This window comes from Labrus mixtus, chromosome 9 (assembly GCF_963584025.1).
Source record: "Labrus mixtus chromosome 9, fLabMix1.1, whole genome shotgun sequence".
Taxonomy (NCBI): domain Eukaryota; kingdom Metazoa; phylum Chordata; class Actinopteri; order Labriformes; family Labridae; genus Labrus; species Labrus mixtus.
This window is the reverse complement of record NC_083620.1, coordinates 1913900-1934091: the sequence shown is the minus strand read 5'-3', so window position 1 is coordinate 1934091 and position 20192 is coordinate 1913900. Positions and strand designations below refer to the sequence as shown.

The 20192-nt window shown below is 38.6% G+C and overlaps 2 protein-coding genes across 8 annotated transcripts in view; one reads left to right on the top strand and one right to left on the bottom strand.

The window, feature by feature from the left end:
- fli1 (Fli-1 proto-oncogene, ETS transcription factor) overlaps positions 1-7712 on the top strand; it is a 33423-nt gene extending 25711 nt beyond the window's left edge. For all 7 annotated transcript variants that reach the window (XM_061045940.1, XM_061045942.1, XM_061045939.1 and 4 more), the window contains 4 exons: positions 3550-3609; positions 3926-3985; positions 4302-4349; positions 4453-7712. In XM_061045940.1, coding sequence (XP_060901923.1) covers positions 3550-3609; positions 3926-3985; positions 4302-4349; positions 4453-4982 — 698 coding nt within the window. In that variant the 3' untranslated portion in view covers positions 4983-7712. The remainder of the gene's footprint in view (positions 1-3549; positions 3610-3925; positions 3986-4301; positions 4350-4452) is intronic.
- A 2053-nt stretch (positions 7713-9765) lies between these two features.
- Positions 9766-13660, bottom strand: LOC132980037 (ATP-sensitive inward rectifier potassium channel 1-like). The gene is made up of 2 exons (XM_061045904.1): positions 13539-13660; positions 9766-11698 (listed from the first exon to the last, which is right to left on the bottom strand). The coding sequence occupies exon 2, from the start codon at positions 11686-11688 to the stop codon at positions 10567-10569; it is 1122 nt and encodes a 373-aa protein (XP_060901887.1). The 5' UTR covers positions 11689-11698; positions 13539-13660; the 3' UTR covers positions 9766-10566.
- Positions 13661-20192: the final 6532 nt, after the last annotated feature.

Sequence of the window (20192 nt, the reverse complement as noted above, 5' to 3'; positions counted from 1 at the left end):
CCATGGTTTCCATCAATCCAATGGATGATACAGGGGACCTTGCCTTGATTGCGGATTCTTTCAATTGTAATTTGGGGGTATTTCAATTAGAAGACAGTAAAATAATGATGTCTTACTGTAGAACAAGACAGATACTTTGATTTGAAGAGTTGTTACTTTTAATAAGGCAGCTAAGAAACAAGTAAGACAATAGAACTTTGTTTGGCAGGTTACAAAGAAATTTATGTGTTTGTGTTTATGAAGATATTTAGTTCAATTGTGTGTGTGTGTGTGTGTGTGTGTGTGTGTGTGTGTGTGTGTGTGTGTGTGTGTGTGTGTGTGAGTGAGGAGGCGGACATTGATTTTGTACATTAATTATTTCCACTTTAGAAAAATAAAGATGTCAACATTATTTGATCCACAGGAGGGCAGCATTGCACAGGGTTTGAAGGGAGCAATAGATGAAGCTGATGGTGAATTAGATGCCACTGGAAGTTCCTCTGGTGTGGTCGAATGAGATTTATGATTGCAGCTATCATCCTCATAACTTTATAGTATGGCACAAAACAACATAAACATGCAGTGCTTTAAGGGGGGGGGGGGGGGGGGGGGAACTAGAGAAACACTGCAGTGGACAATAAGTCCAACAACAGTGTTCACTGATGTAATATTGTCACACTAAGCCTCAGCTGCTTTAACATCTTAAATCACACAGTGGATTCAATTAAAAGGAGTGACCAGGATAGTAAATAACATGGTTGACATTTGTAAATGGTCTTGGGCTTGTATAGCGCTTTCTGGTCTTCCAGCTTTTACACTGCAGGTCACACCTTCCCATTATTCACACACTGATGGCAGAGGTTGCTATCTAAAGTGGCCATCAGTATTGACTCATTCATTCATACACATATGCCGCTGATGAAGCAGCGGGAGCAGCTCTGGGTTAAGTGTCTTACCCAAAGCCACATCGGACATTAGGCCGCAGGAGCTGGGGATCAAACCCCCAACCTTCCGTTTAAAACCAAGACGACTCTACCACTGATCCACATCTCAACATAATCACAAACCCTGTCATCACATACCAAACACTGCATGACATCATCAGCAACATGAGGAACATTGGGACTCACAAACTTCTTCCCCTAGCCTGCTTTTTAATGAAAAATGTTTTGGGGCTTAAGGAGTGCACTTGTTAATCATAGCAGGGAGGAAATCTGCACCAAGAGCCAAAATTCAAAATATGAAATTCAGAGTATAAACTGGGGATGTTACGCTGGATATCTTTAGCCTATCTTCCTGACTGACTGTTAAAGATGTAAGATAACTCACTCTTTTGTACTCCCAAGATAAGGATGATATATTCATCATGTTTTTTTGGTGAAGTTTTGGCGATGTTGCTGATATTCCCACTCCAACAGATTTAAGAAATAGACTCGGTCTTTAAATGAGGGATCAGGGGGGACTTCTCAACATGAAATCAAGACAATTTCTGGAGGCACAACCACATAAAAGGATGTTCAAGTTAAAATGAATCATGTTATCAGTTAAAATCCCATGGTACCTAACAGTTCTCTTCAAAGTCTTCCACCTGTCCCTTGACAATCTGAGAAGCTGAGGCACTTACAATCAGAATGCTTGTCCTAGTTTTTGTCACTATGGGTAAATTACATGCTTTGTATAAGAGAGAGCACATCTGATTTGGTAAACTGACTGGAAGAATGAACAGCAAACATTGAAATATAACTGTTGTTGTGGTGAAGGCTATACCAACTCCACTTGTTCCTCCACATAGGTCTGAAAAGCATCTTTCATTTTTAAAGTCTACGTTTGACTTTTCCATGAGTTAACACAAATTAGGTCTTCAAAGTGGAGACAGAAATTTAAACTGAGAATTTGCTGGTTTAACGAAGGATAGCTTGCACGTTACATAAATACACTGGTTGAAACAAAGTTGAGAATAATTTAAGTTCACATAAATATTCATGACTTACAAACAAACACCTATGCATACAAATACACACAAAGCCTACAGTTGTTGTTGGGGATAAGCATACTCCCTTGCTTCTAAAAATCAAAAAACAAGAAATGAGAGCATGATGATAATTCATTTGGTATTTCCTTAGAGAAAAAAGAGAAAAAATAAAAGCTGTAAGTCGCTCTTTTTTCTGTATTTGAAGAATACCTGACTCTCTTTTTTTTATTTCTTTTTTTATTGAGATTTTCAGCAAACATAACAGTAACAATAATTTCACTTGTGGATTTTTATGCAGAGGAACATTATTTGCATTGAAAGCAACAGACATTTAAAACAGAATGAAGACAAAAAAAATCTCAAGAAAATAAAGGTAATGAATACATAAATTAAAAAAATTATAAGTATATATGATAAAAATTAAAAATACAAAAACCAGATAAGAATACCTGACTCTCTTAATAAGATACAACATGCTTGGTTTTACATGAGCCAATTACTGACCCAGAAGCAATTCATTGTCCACTTAACAGTCGCAGCAAAATGAGTCTTTCACTGTTAAGATTTTCCAATCCAGGGATTTAAACTGCCAACTTTGATCGTCAGTAAGCCTGCTTCTCAAAAGATTCCACCTCCACTGATGGGAAACAGGATTGCCTCTTGACCTTCTAACAGCTTGCTTATCTCAGCAACAACCTCTGTCATCACCATTACATCGTCTCTACTCGCTGCCCTGCGGGAGAAAACACTGCTGACAAAAAGATTTGCAGATCATGATAACCCTGTTGCACACAACACAAGAGTGTAAAGCATATCTGGCCACAGTACGCATCATGTTTCCCTGTATTCTGACAACTGTTTGAACTGTATTGCCTGAAATAATAGAAACCATCAAGGGTACTGGCCAGGTGCGTAGTGAGTATACCAGGGTGTTTTTTGAGACGCTGCCAGGGGAACGATGCATCCTCTGTTTTATCTGCTTGTGTCAGAGTGATTGATTGTTACTGGAAGCGGTCCAGCTTCACATTCAGTCAGGTTTGAAGCGTAGACACACAGCAGGTATAGAGCCCATGCAAACTGGGCCAGTTTGGCTCTTTGTCAAGGTTTTATAAAAGCAGCTGCTTTGTGTGGGGAGAGAGGGATGAGGGTGAATATCACATGTGTGTTTCTGTTGTAATGGCCTACGTTTAACTTGCACCAATGCTTTTATTTGTGGTCAGAGTGTTGCAAGCTGCTGAACCAACTGTGCCCTCATGAAGATTGTGCCATCAACACTTTAACCACCAAAGGGTGCCAAATGAAAACTGCGTTACAATGCCCAGATATCCTGTTAAGAGCCCCGTGGACCATGTTTTGATAGATTTATTGATGCCATTTGGCACTTGTCTCCTAATTTTCTTCTGTGGCAGTTATAGATGTCGGATAGGCTAGAAAACTATGAAATTAAGTATAAAATAACAAACTGGGGATTTCTGAAGCTTTTCATTGTAGACACTGCTCTGTTTCGAGTGTTACTCAACATTTTACGTCGCCAAAAGCAGCCTTAAAATACGTTTCAAATGTACTCAAACTTCCCTTCTTTCCTCTCCTCCTTTTAGACCCTTCATATGATGCTGTACGGCGAACAGGATGGTCAAACAACATGCACAGCGGCAAAGGTGAGGAATGCATTTTTATTTCAACATCTGCAGGTTAAAAAACAGACTTGAAAATTCGCTTTAACCTCTTTAAGTATACATCACTGTTGAGATGCATCCCCAGCATCTACACAGTCTAGACATCCTAAAGATTATCGCCTCTGTTCACAGAACATTCACAGTCTAAAGGAGTCAGTCCAACCCCCAATTAGTGCCTCACTGTACATACATTGGAACTCTGCTGACGTGATGTTGTGAAGGGTGGTTATCTGTAAACCTTTTAATGCCTCTCTCATCCTCTATCTATTCATTTCTCTCTCTCTCTTCCTCTCTGCAGGCTCACCAGTTGTTACCCAGAATGTGACTAAGACCGCAGAGCAGCCCAGAGCTCAGCCAGGTATTGGTTTATGGATAGGATTCTTTCTTAACCAACGTTTTACCAAGCTAACAAAGCTAATCCTTTAGCATTGATATCAACTTCCCCTGTGGCTGTTTCCTTGTTTAAGCTAGTTTAAGTCATTGTTAGTCTGACTAATTTCTGCAAAGCTAAACTTTAGTTATTCACATTGAAACATGATATTATTAGTCAAAAGTAAGAAAACATTAGCTGTTGCTTTGTGGCAGACCTCCATGTAAGTAAGTAGAGTTAGCTTTCCATTTTGTTACAACAGTGCCCGCTGTGTATACCAACAAAGCTCTTCTTTTGTTCACAGATCCTTACCAGATTCTGGGTCCAACCAGTAGTCGTTTAGCCAATCCAGGTAAGATTTTTAGGCATCCTCAAGTCTTTGTAAATTAATAAATAGTTTTTGGTTGAATGTGGCGCCATAGTTATCGTTTTTTTGTGTCTGTATCCACCATCAGGCTCAGGTCAGATCCAGCTGTGGCAGTTCCTCCTGGAGCTCCTGTCGGACAGCGCCAACGCTGGCTGCATCACCTGGGAGGGCACCAACGGAGAGTTCAAGATGACGGACCCGGACGAGGTGGCGAGGCGCTGGGGCGAGCGCAAGAGCAAGCCCAACATGAACTATGACAAGCTGAGCCGTGCGTTGCGCTACTACTATGACAAAAACATCATGACCAAGGTGCACGGCAAGCGCTACGCCTACAAGTTTGATTTCCACGGCATCGCTCAGGCCCTGCAGCCGCACCCCACCGAGTCCTCCATGTATAAGTACCCCTCGGACCTGGCCTATGTGCCTTCCTACCACGCCCACCAGCAGAAGGTCAACTTTGTATCCCCACACCCTCCATCCATGCCTGTCACTTCCTCCAACTTCTTTGGACCCACTGCTCCGTACTGGAGCTCACCCACTGCAGGCATCTATCCCAACCCAAACGTTCCCCGCCATCCTAACACCCATGTGCCATCACACCTCGGTAGTTACTACTAAACAACTCTCTGTCTGTCCATACAACTCCTTCTAAAAAAAAGTCCTTACCCCCCCAACACATTCTACAATTGCTGACCTGCACTCCAAATGATGCTGAACCAATGAAGACTTTGTTGAAAGAGAATATTTTCCATATGAAGAAATGTTTCCTCCTGAATGAAGGATGGTTAAATTGAAGGATAATTGTTTTTTTATTGTAAGAATCTATAAACAACTGGATGCTATGGTCCAAAAATGGAATACTACTTACCTTTACAAGACTAGTGTCTGTTTTTTAAAAATGTTTTTCAGATATGAATCTGAGTTTCCTGTGCCTTCTCTTTCATTGTTCACCAGAAATACACCACTAGGTGTTCCTAACCCAAAGCCTTTCCAACCCAAAGCCTGAGGCCAGGGTGAACAACTCAAGTCTGTCTGCCTCTTTGCAATACAACCGCGCCAGACATGGGCCTAATATTTATGGGTCTCAATCTACATCCTCAGTACATTATGTACATAACGCTATAAAGCATCTGTTTTTTTCCCCGCTTGTCTACAGCCTTGTTGGGATTTCTTATTCCCACGACATCCAGCCGTCTGTTTCCACTGTCTCTGTCTGCTTGTCTGTCCATCTGCATCTTTTTATGTGTGTGTGGAGTGTCTTCTGAAATTCGCTGGACAAGGAGAAGCTCTCGAAGAGATGGACTTTTCTCAGCACTGAATGAAATGTGGCAACTGGAAATATGCCATTCACATTTTAATTTATCCTCCAAACTGGAAGGCTAGAGAAGAGTTAAATGCCAGTGAAGGAAGCGCTGTATTTTTTGCTGACCTGGGTCAACCTAGTTACTGAAAATGCTCTCTGTGTGTTGTGTGTGTAGTTCAAGGTGGCTGATGTATACAGTTGACTCCACTGTGCTGGGGATGCTGGGGCAAGATGTAATTGAAGTAATTTGCAAGAATAATTCAACCCAGGTCAGATGTTTTTTTTATTCAGGGGGCCACACACTAGGCTATTAAATTTGTTGCCATGTTGTTGCCTTCCAGCCATGCCATTTCCAGATGTTTTGTTGCTCGACCGTGTCAGTATTAATGTGAATGTCTTCTGGTTTGTGAAACACGTTTAAAAGGGATATCCTGCAGCAAAATCAAAATTTGTCAGATGTTGTTCTTTTGTGAAATCAGTAAAAGAACACCCTTGATTTGTAGCTACCGGTTTGCTGCTCACATCTAAATCTGAAACAAAAAAGGCCCTTTTTTTCCAGAAGTGAGGATTTAGATGTCAACAACATCATAAGTTTTTTTTTCAATCTTTTTTTTATCGTAAGAGGCTAACAGTGCCATAAGTGCATATTTTTAAAGTATGTGTTATAAAGATAAACATATCCCTTACACTGCTTTAACTGCTGATTATATCATGTTTTTCTATTCATTGGACAAAAACTGCATTACATGATAAAAATGCATAATTGGATACATATTTACTAAAAATCTGACAACTTTTGATTTTGTAGTGAACTCTGACAGTGAAGGCTGCCACACGGTCTCCTTCCTCTCTTCAGGCCAGTCAGTACCGTACAGGTCAGTACAGAGTAGAGGCTTTGCAGTAAATCCTGTTTATAGACAGTCAAGTTGCATTTTACCAGGGCTGGATCCTAGTTTACGAGCAGCATGTGTATTTGAATGTTAGTTTGTCACTGATCTTAAGCCCAGCCAAATGCACATGAATCTCAAGTCAGGATTTCATTATGTCAAAACATATCCATCTTCAGGTGTTCATGGCTGCAAATGTATTCCTTTTTGGAAATAAATTACTTAGGACTAAGTAGTTTATCAGAGAACAAAAACCAGCAAAGTATGACAAGATTTAACAAAGAAATCCTCAGATTCGCAAACGCTGTGCGTTTGTCAGACCTATTTTGTATTATTTTATAAGCATCAGACAACTAGGCATTAAAGCAACTTACTGTATAAATTATGCAGAGTTATTTTCATATGTGACACAGTATAAAAAGTCAAGAGAATTAATACGAGTTGACCTCGGTCAAAAAATGCAAAAGTCCATTTCTGCTAAGTAGTTTGTTCAGCATTTTAAGCATTTTTTTTTATATATCTGTACATTTGGGCAATACATGTTACAATTTTTGTTTTCTTGTAATTGTTATTATGAGTTCTGAAATTTGGTTGGAACATCCTAAGTGACCTAATGCACAGAAAGTATTTTCTTTCTTTTCCAAAACTCAAATATCCTGCTTGAAACATTAACCAATAGCCAGGGATTCCTTTACTCTATTATGCAACATGTGTCCATGATGGATCTTTTCCATCGTGAACACCCTTTTTTATGCCAGAAAGCCCTGGGATCGGTTGCTTTTTCTGTTTAGTCAAGAACTTCAGGTATTGTATGCAAATTAATACAAACATTATTGCTATTCAAAACCGGCCTCTCCTGAAAATGTACAGCTTTACAGAACAAATACAGAGGAGATGTGTTATTTGCAGCATCAAGGAATTATTCTAATGAACCCTTAACTTTCATGTTTCACAAGCATTATTGAAAAGGGTCTGTGCTACTTCCTATATGCAATGTATTTTGGATATCGAAAATATATATATAAAATATATGTGTATAATTTTACAATTAACCAATGTATTATTTTTATTGTCATTCCTGCAATGTATGAAGTAATACCTTTTGAAAAAGGGCTTTTGTATAGGAAATGTGACAAAATAAATGTTTTTACCTCTCAAGTCTTCTTCTGTTGCCTGCCTGTGGTTTCACCAGAGCAGATGGATTGGGATTGGGTCATTTTAAATACGCAGATACATGCACAAGCTGAAGTTAGTGAGCTACTTGCACCACAACTTACACTGCACTGTGCTCCTTTCTCTATGATTATCTGTAGAACATGCACTGAACTCTATGTGAAGCTTAGGACAAGTAATGTTCTTGGAGCAAGTGGCTCTGGCATTTCTGTGGTTGGATATCTTTGAAAATGTAGCCACTCTTAGATGGGTTACAACTCGGAGTACAACTCTCTGATTGTTCTTATTAAACTGCTATCTCTATTCTTTCTTTCAAAACAAAATCAAGGAATGCATGAACATTAAGAAAACAATCTCATTTTAAAACTGTTCCCGACACTGAGGTGTATCCTTTTTTCATTTGATTAATAGGACCATAAAGCTGCGTTACAGTTTGTAGATAACAACTTAATCTTGATCTCAGGCTTGTTATCTGATACTAATTTAATCAAATGTATGCACAAACCAACCATGAAATGTACAGAGGATAGCTTTGTCCAATACGGAGAGACACTGAGTTGCTGGTTGATAAAGTACACCACTTTCAGAAACAAAAAGCTTGTATTTAAGTCTTTGGTTTGTGGGGATTCTCAAAAGTGTATCCTATATTTTACTCACCCCAATGGTGCTGGATTATTGATTAGCAACAAATGTATAATTCAAACATCATTCAGTTTAAAAGACAGTGTTGAAAGAGAATGCAAAGAGGATGAGGCAGTCTTTTTTTTATAAAGAACCCAACGTTTTGCCATGATGAAGAGCTTGATTTTATTATTGTGAAAATAATGTTGGACTTTGTTGACTACTACTCGTTAGATCAATCAAGCTGGAAGCGAGACGGTAGGTGAAAGAGAGTTTGGTACTACAGTGTATCAAATTGAAAGTCTTGTGAGTTTTTAATTCTTTATGTCATTTAATTCTCTGCTTGAACACATCTTTAAATTACAGGTGTCCATAATTTAACAACCAGTGTGTTGGTATGGTGTCTGTGTTAAGAAACAGCTTAGCTCTGCAAATTGCTCTATTGGTATGCATGAACCATGAAGACCACTGACTGTGGCTCAGTTGGTAGAGTTGTTGTCTCTCAACCGGAAGGCCGAGGGTTCAATCCCCAGCTCCTGCAGCCACATGTCCGATGTGTCCTGGGACAAGACTGCTTCGTCGGTGGTGTATGAACTAGTTACTTCTGATGGTTTCACTATACATAGCATGTGAATGGGTGTGAATGGGTATCATAGCATGTGCATAGCATGTGAATGGGTAGCATAGCGTGCGAATGGGTGTGAATGGGTAGCATAGCATGTGAATGGGTAGGTGTGATGTGGTTTAAAAGTGCTTTGAGTAGTTAGAAGACTAGAAATACCATTTACCGAATATGCTTCAAAAACCAACAGTCAGAAATGGTCAACAGACAGTTGATGTGAAACACATTTTTTCTCCGGGGCTAAACTTTTATGAGGCAATATAATGAAATGATTTCTCCCTTGTCCTGCTTCTCTCTCCGTCCCCTTCTTCAGGAATGTCCCTGTTTGCAAACAGACATCAATGAGAGTAAATTATATGAAGTTCATCACAGGGTTCAGTGGGAGGTTTGCCTGAAGAAAAAACCTGATGAAGCTGCATGCTAGTATAAAGTATGCTGTATTCCTTTAAGTAGAGAATTCTAGTGTCATGTTCAGATCCTGCAGGCAAAATAATAAGCAGCAGGCAGCCTCTCTTATCTCCTAAACACTTACACTCTGCTGTGTTTGGATCCTTATTTGCTGTCACAACTTGACTTTGTTTATGGATAAAGAGACATCTGATAGGGGTTGTTACCTGGCATTATGTTGCCGTGACATTTTTAATCATAGCCCTTATTTGAAACATATATGAATCTTTGGTGTCATTCAGACAGAGCCAGGATAAAACTACAAAACTTTTTTTTTCAAAAATAGCCTTTATTTCATTGTATTTTTACCCTGAGACCAGATACAAAATAAACACTAAACATTTCAGATTTGTATACTATACAAAGTGATTTATTCAGCAATATATTCAATGTTTCTTGAAATGTTTTGTTCACTTTCAATGTCTTCACTGAAGAAGAATTCCCACAACATGATCATCCATTCTTTGAAAAGTGTGCCCAAGAGCCCAACCCTTCTCTAGTGCCTCAATGTCTGAATTGTAAAGCATACTTAAATGGTTCAAGTCCAGGTATCTCCTGGAATACAGCAGCTTACAGTAGTAAGTATGAATAAAATAATAATATCTTTTCACAATAATGACAACTGCATGGCTCCAAACACTGCTCTTTCAAGTGACTTTTTGATATATACACAGTATAAAACATTTGCTTTTTTTGTTGTTGTTTTTTGTGCTTCTCCTTTGTCAGATAGTCAAATGTGACAGACTGGAGGTAAATTATAACAACTAACCCTCTTTTTTTGTGAGTTATTTAGAAAACTTGTTCTTGATTTGTAGCCTAACCACCTTGCATGACCTGGACTCTCTTTTGAAAACAGGTTTTTGGTCAGCACACAGTGACAGGTGTGGTTTGATATACAAATAGTCCACAATAACTGTCCTGCCATACAGACGTCTTTCTTATCTGTGTTAAACACAATAGAATGACAAATAAGGAGGATTTTAGGTATTGAAATGCTAAACAATGGGCTGCCTGCGATTAGGTAATCCCAGCTGACCCCAGCAGCTGTTAGTCCTTTTGGAGTCTTGATGAGTTGTTCAATGAGAGGGTAAAGGCCTCTTACTGTAGAGAGTCTCAGTTTTTACTGTTCATTGAATGATATGCATCTCCTCACATCTTTGTGAGAGTAGTGGGATCATTCATATCAATCACCTCAAAGCCTGGGTTGTCATTTCCATCTCTGGAGTGATGATGGTGACCCTTGATATTGTGAAAACAGTAGGGACAGTGTGCGGTGGCCACTGGCACCACCTTGGAGAAGTTGGAGAAATCAACTCTGTACTTGCCCTCCTTGCTTCTGGAGATGATGGGCAGGAAGTTGTAGCCCCACATGATCTCCTGAGGAATGAAGGAGGTCCGGACTTGGCAGGAGGAGCTGGTGGACTCTGCGGTGCCGTCCAGAAAGACGACAAGCTCAAACTCTTGTTTGTTGAGCGTGTCCACTGCCATCTCAAAGAAGGGGCTGCTCTTGTCGATGACGTGGTAGAGCGTTAGAGGACATATGAAGAAGAGATTGTCCTTCCCAGCGTCCATCATAAAGTCAATGTTCACCTGGTCCATGATAATCGTCTCCCCGTCTGGTGTTATCGTCGTTCTCAACAGTTTGCCGTAGATCTGGCTTCCGATCATTAGCGTCTTGCGCAGGTTGGCAACTCTGATGGACAGGCATAGAGTACCGTTTTTGGGGCTAATGACCGCCATATCACTAAATGTGATGGTCTTGGCTCTCTTTTTGGGCGAAGAGATTTTGGACAGGATGACTCCACACATGAAACAGTTGATGATTGCACCGACGAGAGACTGGATGATGATGAGGGCAACGGCACCCGGGCAGAGAGGGGTCAGCGCTCGGCCACCATAACCGATGGTTGTTTGGGTTTCAAGGGAGTAGAGAAACGCCGTTGTGAGTCCCACAACATTATAAACACATGGAATGTGGTCATTTTGAGGGTTTTGCCACTCCAGGTCTCCATTATTGCGGGCGATCCAGTACCACAGGAGGCCAAAAATGAACCAGCTCAGGGTGAAAGAGGCAATGAAGAGGAAGAGGACAAAACGCCACCGGATCTCCACAAAGGTGGTCCAGAAGTCAGCCAGGAAGGCAAAGTGTCTGCTGTACTTGAAGTTTCCGTATTCAATGTTGCAGCGGCCATCTTTAGTCACTAGCCTGGCTCTGCGACTTTTCCGCTCCACCAGATAGTCCTGGATACGTTTGTTAAAATATCCCAACATTTTGTATGACCTAGAAAACATAAAAAAAATTACATTATAAATATCTATTAAAAACAGCAACTTAATACAAAATAGAAAACCCCTTATCCAGCAATTAAGTGGACAGTCACTTGTGCATTCATTAAAAGAATGGCTGTACAGATTTAATGCAAACTTTAAGAAAACATTCCATGTAAACTGTGCTGTACTTTTGAAACAATAAAACTTTTACTTGATCTGACCTTGGAAAAAAGTCCCACTGCTGTTTTAAACCTCTTTAACTGGCTATAATCATTAGTAGAAGCAACACTCTGGTAAAGACATTAAATTATTGAGGAACAAAGTCTCCACTCAAGTGCAACTCGTAAGTTCTCCAAATAAACCAAATACCGGTTAATTGGTTTCAATTTGATCCCATGCAAGTGTCTCAACACAAGAATCAGCTTTGTTTGCTTGGTTTTAATGCTGCAAAAATAAACATTGCATTTAAAGAAAACTGGATGAACCCAGCCAGAAGACCAGTTACTCACAGTCATAACAATCTTAGACTGTGTTCAAGCCACTGAGTTCTCATAAGTCAGCCACTTGATGGATGGCAACTGGCAGCTTTGGCTGTACAGAGGTTTCTAAATAAGTATTGCCTCTGTGCTTGCCAAGTCATGCAAACTACCCATTTGGCTCATTGCGTGCTTGTTAGTGAGTGTAAAGTAGTACAAAACGATCAGTGCAGTGACTTTATGTTTTTGTTTTCAACCCCTCAAAGCTCACATCCAGTTATTTTGGCAGAAGTAATCTGATAATCACACTGTGTGGCTTGTTTGCAGGCTTAAAATCTTTCATAGTTAAACCCAGCCATTCCATACCTTATCATTATGTCAGCATGTTTTCCATAGGGCAACACGATATGTGCTGGGATAATTTCAGGTATACTAATTGAATGTATGACAAGCTACTCTAAATTGTTGCTTTGCATTAGAAAACTAATGCCTCCATTAAAGTACATGGCATTTGTGAAGAAAGTTATATCTGAAGAGGATCCACAACAGAATGGACACTATAAGCTTTGAACCTAAAAGGGCTGTGAAGTCTCGCCACAGCATGTCAACATTAAAACCGGATTGATATACAATTTAGTAATCTATATGCAGAGGCTCCAAATGACAAGCTTTAAAAAAAAAAAAGGTTTCTCTTGTGAATCTTGTTTACACAGACCTGTTGAGAATGCCATCAATGCCTTAAGCAGAATTATTTGGAAATTTGAAAATGTAAACCTCAGTTAAGCTTTTGTCCATTTAATTTTCCATGAAGTAGAGAATCAACTGCAATGAGTAAGCTGCATCTGGTTAATGAATTACCAGTAAGGTGATCAACAATTGATTGCATTAACATTATCATTGCATCTTTCTTCCTTTACATTTACAACTATTTCTGTCATTCTAGTATTGGTAAATGGATATCTCCCATCACAACTTGCAACATTAAGTTGCTTGTGAATGTTACATTATGTCAGCTACAGCAGGGTTTAGTGTCACTCTGAATGGCAATAATAAAGAAATAATTCAATTATATTATATAGACTTTTAGTAAAGGTTTGTTTATGTCGAGATGTAAAAAAAAAAAAAGGAAAAAGATACATGGAGTTTTTCAGAGATTAAGAAGAAATGTGTTGAAACCAATTTCTTTTCCAGCTCCTTTATTTTTTTTTTACATTTGTATATTAGTCTCTGAAAATTCTGATTTCTTTTTTGTATCTGTATCTGAGCTATTCACACCAAATTGTTACTAAATATGCTCATCCTGATGTCAATGTGCCAGAGCTTAAAATGCAAATTTGTTAACATCAAAGTAAACTTTCCTTTGTCCAAACTCACCTCTGATATTAGAAGTCCAAGTGTTGTGTTCCTCCAGAGGTAAATGAATGACAAATTCCAGCTTGGCCCGTCTGTATCCTACTTGTTCAATGAGAGTGTAGGTGAGTCCTCCTATGTGTCTGCTTACCAACACCTGTGTGCATTTATATAGACCTGTTTGAGTGTGCTGGAATCAGCCAGGTGATGTTTACGCCCACAGACACATCAAGTACCCCTCCGCCCCCAAACAAACTCACACACACACACACAAACACACATGCATAAACGCACACACACCCCCCCCCCCCCCCCCCCCCCCCCCCCGGCTCTAATAAGTTGTTTAGCCCACAGATGCCTGGCACCAAGGGCCAAGCTGACCTCTATCCACCACACTCCCAGTCTACTGCAGTCTATGAAAGCTCCTTATGAACTAGTAGTTCTTTCTCTTAGTTTGTGATTTATGAATCAAAGGTTAGTCACACTTGCCACTGATTGTTTACAATGTAAAAAAGCAAAAAACCTGTATGTGCTGTTTCTGTGTGTGGTTCTGGTTCTCTGTGTCTCAATGACAAACACACTCTGTTGGCATTACTTACTATAGACACACGCAAACCATTTCATTATCACGATGAAAACTCTGGTGAATTATTATTTGTTTGAACTTGTTGTTGCACAGCAAGTAATTAGATAATTAATTATTATTATTATTTAGATAAAATATGCAAAAGAAATATTAGAAAACATCTGGAAAAGGGACAACACTTCCACAGCTGTTCCTCACCTGATGTGAAATGTTTAGATTATCATGTGATCCCTGATATAGGCCTACTTTATGTTTTAATGACTGTGGGATATTCCTTTTTTTGTGCTATGTATAATAATTTAACACATCTGGTATTTGCACTATGACGTCACATTGAACCCAGCATCAGAGCTTCACAGCTCTCTTCCTCCAATAAACAACTACACAGGATGATATGTGAATAAATATGGAGGCCATAGAGCATGAAAGGGTGATGGAGTGAGTTGAGAAGCTGCATAGATGAAAAAGAAGATGCTCCAGATATGTAGCTCTCTGGGGTCAGCCAGGAACCAAATGAGTTCAGGAGCTGGAGGTGTTTTTAATGCTCAGGGGAGACGGGTTGCGAATCTCAAAGGGAGTAGTTTTTCAACTCTATTGTTGCGAGTAAAGTGACGGAAAAAGCCGCTGTATTACCTTACATGCCACAGAGTGTGTATCCTATTGATGACCACAATACATTGCTGTTGATACACAACAAGATTAACCTTGCCTGTATTCTTTTAAATCCATGCTATTGTTATAGGATGACAAGCATTTTCTGTATAAGCCTTTTTTATTCAACAAGTGATTTGCCTGTTTGTTAAATCAATTCCCTGGTTGCTAATCCCTTTTATTTCTGACAAAGGGCCAGAGTATAGTGACCAGACCACATGGCTGCACTGATTGTTGGGCTGGTTTAGCAACTTAAGAACTGTGGAGGCTACATTTGATTGATAACAATGCTATCTGGGACAATTCATGTCAAAGAATAAATGGCACATCAATCACAGGTTGGCCCCCTTGATATGGAGATGCTGTTGCCATATTAGAATTATTAACACAACCTACTCTCAGGACTCATGAAGTGTGTGTGCGTGTGTGATTTTATCAAATTCATATTCTGAAATATAGTGATCTTGCTGACTATTGATGTCACTGTGAGATCAACAGGCCTATAAACAGTAGAAAGAAAAAAACAAATAACACAAAAGGTTATGTTGACACTGAATGAGAAACAAAAAAATTGAAAAAAAATAATCTGAATTGCCATTCAAAACCTAGGATTGGAAACAACGTTTAATGAGTTTTGTTATTTGTATTTGTTTTATTTTATTGCCCCCCGGTAGTGGATAGCACTTCCAAACTCCATTCAATCTGCAGAGTTCCTTTGAACCTTTAAGAAAAAGCTAAAGACCCAGCTCTGATGAATACCTACGACCTTAATAATGATGATGATGATGGTCTCAATATTATTGATGACGATGGTTTTTGTTTGATAACGATGACTTTTAAGATGGTCTCTATACTGATTAGATCTCTCAAGAACACAAAGCCAAAGTGCAGTATCTGCACTTTTTTTGAAATTCCCTTTTTGTATCTGCTCCTCAATCTGTGAGAGTTTCGTAGTTCTACTGCTTTATTTCCCAGAGATATTGGGTTTTTTAGTTACGCAGTATCTGTAAAATACACTGTGAAACCAAGGCAAACTGCAGTAAGTGTCACTTACTGCAGTTTGCCTTGGTTTCACCATGAAGGTGTCAGATACTACGGTTTGCCTTTGTTTTAGGACCAACCAAGATAAGGCTCATAACCAGGACACTCAGTGTAAACGCACTCAATTTTTTATCGGAACTGGGGAAGTTATTTACAGCACTCATGTAATGGGTAACAATATGCAGAAAAGGGAGATATGTAAAGCAAAGTTGATACTACATGTTTAAAACGATTCAATCACTCTTATGATACTAGCCAAAAGTAGCCTACCTGAACTAAAAATAAATCTACAGATCTTAGAGTAATATTCATATCTAACGACTGCTGCATGTGAAAAAAAGAGAACAGTGGTGGTTTCCGTTTATTGAGTACTTTTGAAGTCTCTCACAGCCAGGTAATTGATGCCCAGGCTGATAAAACTGTTATAATTACATGTGTGTCACATGTGTCTCATAGAACGCATTCATGTGGTGCATTCAGTGTTAATTAATTAATTAATTGATTTTAATCAATTGTTCAGTTCATATGAATTGTTACTCACATACCCAAACATACAGCCCTGTAACTGTAAGATTTTGTTTATAACATATAAATATATTTTAATCTGATCTATAAAATAATCAAATAAAATGGGAAACAAAACAAATGAGTGGAAAAGAATATACATCTTGTTTGTCAACTCAATTACATTAAAACCCATTAACAATTGTTAGTTACTGCAGTCCATCAGTGTTTGGCCATATAATTATTCAGCAGTAAAACAAAGGCAAAGTGCAGTTTTAGCCATAAAACTGAAATGGTTAACCTGAATTTCAAATTACAATATGTTTCCAATTCACTTCACTTTCATCTAATCAATCATACAATTGTTTTTTAAATATAATTTTATACTTAAGCTTGACAAACAAAAAACACAAAAAGCTAGTTTTTTCAGATTGTCATTTTTGTAGATACTGCACTTTGGCTTTGTAGGGCAGGTCAATGTTCAGCAGTTCAAGTCCAATCGGATTTAAAGCTGATCGTTTGCACTTACTGACATCGTTTCCTTTTTTCTAGATCCTTGCTTGTGTTGTACTTACCCTGATATACGTCGCTTTGGAGAAAAGCGTCTGCTAAGTGAACTGTAGAATTGTATTTTAGGGTGCGATAATGAATCAGTATCCTTTTTGCATTAAATACTGATGTATTTAGATACATTTATTTAATTTTAACTATTATAATTATATTAAATACAATTTTACGTTAGTAATTCATATCATCAATTTCTCAGGTATTTTATTGAAGTTAAAGTAGCAGCACAAATCATACATAAATCTTCCATATCTTGTGAATATTTCATGAACAGGACGCATTTTGACTAATATTTATGTTTGATAGTTCAATCCACGGTACACTTTCATATTGTCTTAAATGAATCTTACAATGTGTATGTAAAATATTGATCTGCAAGGTAAGGAAAAAATATATAGCAGAGTAAAAAGTAGAACAACGTAGGTACCTCACATTTGTATTCAAGTATTGAGAAAATGTACTCAGTTACTTTCCACTTCTGATGTTATCAGATGTTTACCTTTGCACTTACTCTATGCTGATTAGAACAAATGCAACACTGTCACTGCAGGCCCTCACTGATAAGAACTACATGTTTGAGGGTTTACCACTATTGTGCCATTGATAATGAGATGTCTAACAGTGATAGTAAACAAAAGGGATTCTCCTCCCACGTCAATTCAAGCACTCAAATGCATAGTGTGGTTTCTGGATCAGTTTCTGTCACTCAGCTTGGGGACATTTAGGCTACCAGTGGTCGGTCAGTTTACCTACTGACCCTAACTAGCATATGAGTACGACGGAGGATAAGTGCCATGTTTATTTTATTTTATTTAAATTTTGAGATCAAAGTCGTAAATTAACAAGAATAATCTCGTAAATTAACGAGTCCGAGACCAGCCTGTGCATGAAAGTAGAAAATGATGAAAGTAGAACTCTTAAAGTCTTTTCCTCTGCAGACAGCTTCCTCCCAGTCAGTGTGGATCTTTCTTCAGTTTCTTGCAGAATCTTTTCAGGGTCCTGATATTTTATGACAATGTGAAGATGATGATGTGTCAAAAGCATGTGTAGTTTCATATCTGCATAAGTAAACAACACAACTATTTGTGTCTGTTATCGGTCTGCCTTGTTAAAGTGTCTCATGTGTAGAGACAGTTTGTGTCCTGTTCATCATTTTACAGATAAACAAGGTCTTTCAAATTGAAGTGAAAACTTCTCTTCAACTGTTTTTACCGACTACACAAGGAAGTATCCTATTTCCTTATTAGTGAAACCTTTAGGACAAGATGCTCTTCTGATATAGACTAAAATAACCACTTTATTCTTTTATTCTTTAAAGACTTCTACTTTCATCATTTTCGCACAGGCTGGTCTCAAACTCGTAAATTTAACGACTCCACTTTACCCTGCTTGGACCCTGCTTAAAGACTTTATTCTCGTGAATTTACGACTTTAATCTTGGAAATTTACGACTTTAATCTCGAAATCAAAAAATAAAAAATAAATTTAACGTGGCCCTAATCCTCCGTCGTACATGAGGGTAGCAACACAAGGGCAATAAAAGGAGATGTGCCTTTTTTATGTAAAATTAGATATCCTGCTTGTACACCTTAATTTAAAGACGGTATTGTTACATGGATGGTTTTCTGTTCTACTGTTTATTTAACCAATCAGTAAATTATTTTTTTTTTCTTTACATTGTGCCAAAATTACAAAAAAAATGTATCACATTCCACCAAACCCACAGAGCAGCACCAGACTGTAAAAAAGGCCTGTTCAGGTTAGTCTTCTGTGTGCGTCCATGAGACAAGTGAGTTGAGTATTGCTGGAAATTAATGTCTTTTGTATTGTTCATAGCAACTTTGCCTGTTCAATTTCTAAGTGCTAATGTTGTTTTTCCTCTTTAAATACATGCTAATTGCTTGCTAATCATTTCCTGAGCACTGCTGAGGTGCCCTTGAGCAAGGCACCTAACCCCCTCCCCACCACCAGCTCAGGAGCGCCCGCTGTGGGCCACTCTGTCACTCTGACATCTCTTCATTAGTGCATGTCCATAGGATCCTGTTTGTGCATGTGTGTATATTTCAGCCTATGTGTGTGTTGCATGATTAACAGAGTGTAAAAACTGAAATTTCCCCTTGCGGGGATCAATAAAAGTAAATCTTAATCTTAGCTTGTTAAGGTGCATATGTGCATTGATTGCTAGATTGCTAAGTGTTTTCAACAGTCTGTATTCTGGAATGTTCTAAGTCACATTCCTAATTGTCTTTCTTTTATTTGTTTTATTATAAAACCACACAAACACATACACACATAGATTCAATTATTTCAAGAAAAGGAAAGGCCTCAAATGGGCTTGAACTGGAACTGGATTCTCCATCTTTCTTCCTCACTCACACCTTGGATTGGATTCTTAATACCTCTCATACAATACTCTTTATTTTATTATTTGCCAAAAACTAAAATTACAGTATTTTTAAAGCATTAACCCAAACCAAAGTTACACAGTATATCTGATATATCACTCAAGCACTCTAAGATTAGAAATGACTCGGGTTAACAAATCAGAGTTGACAACCCCCAGCTGAGTCACTCGAAAACTCAGAGTTTTCATAGACAAACAACATAGACAAAAAGTTTTGTCCATGTTTGTGGGTCAGTGGTAGAGTCGGTCATCTTCCAAACGGAAGGTCGAGGGTTCGATCCTCAACTACTGCACTGCTCCCACTGCCTCGTCGGTGATGTGTGAATATGCATGAATTGGATTAGTTAAAGGATGGGTTTGTAATTTCTTGAAAACTAGCATGATTTTGAAAGTAGCATTCCCTTCGTGCTCAATCAAAGCCACGCCCCTCGCTTACATGCACGAGCGCTGTTGGTCCAGAAGCGGACCAGAAGCTCATTGCTTGCATTGTGTAGAAACTACGTTGTGTAATGTATCATTCAGAGGTAAGTTAACACTAAACCTTATGTTAAAAAAAAAGTTAGTATTTTTCTTATCACAATGGCCGACGACAAACTCACAGTGTGGTGACAGGGTAGAGAACGAGCAGGGAGACAGGGAGGCATGATTGGTTCATCAAATTGGTACCTTGTGGCAGACATTGGTCAACGTTTTTACAGGCTTACAACATGCTACAGATGACAGATTTACTTTGTTCCTTTTTCAGAGCACATCATTTATTGATATCTGTCAGGACAATTTTAACCAAAATCTTAAAAAGTGCATCAGGAGAAAAGTCCCAACACTGCCTTTAATGTTCTGACGGACACTGGATCAGTGTGCAAATGATGTTTGAATGGTTAAGTGTCACCTATGGTGTAAATCTACTTTGAGTTTGAGCCATCAG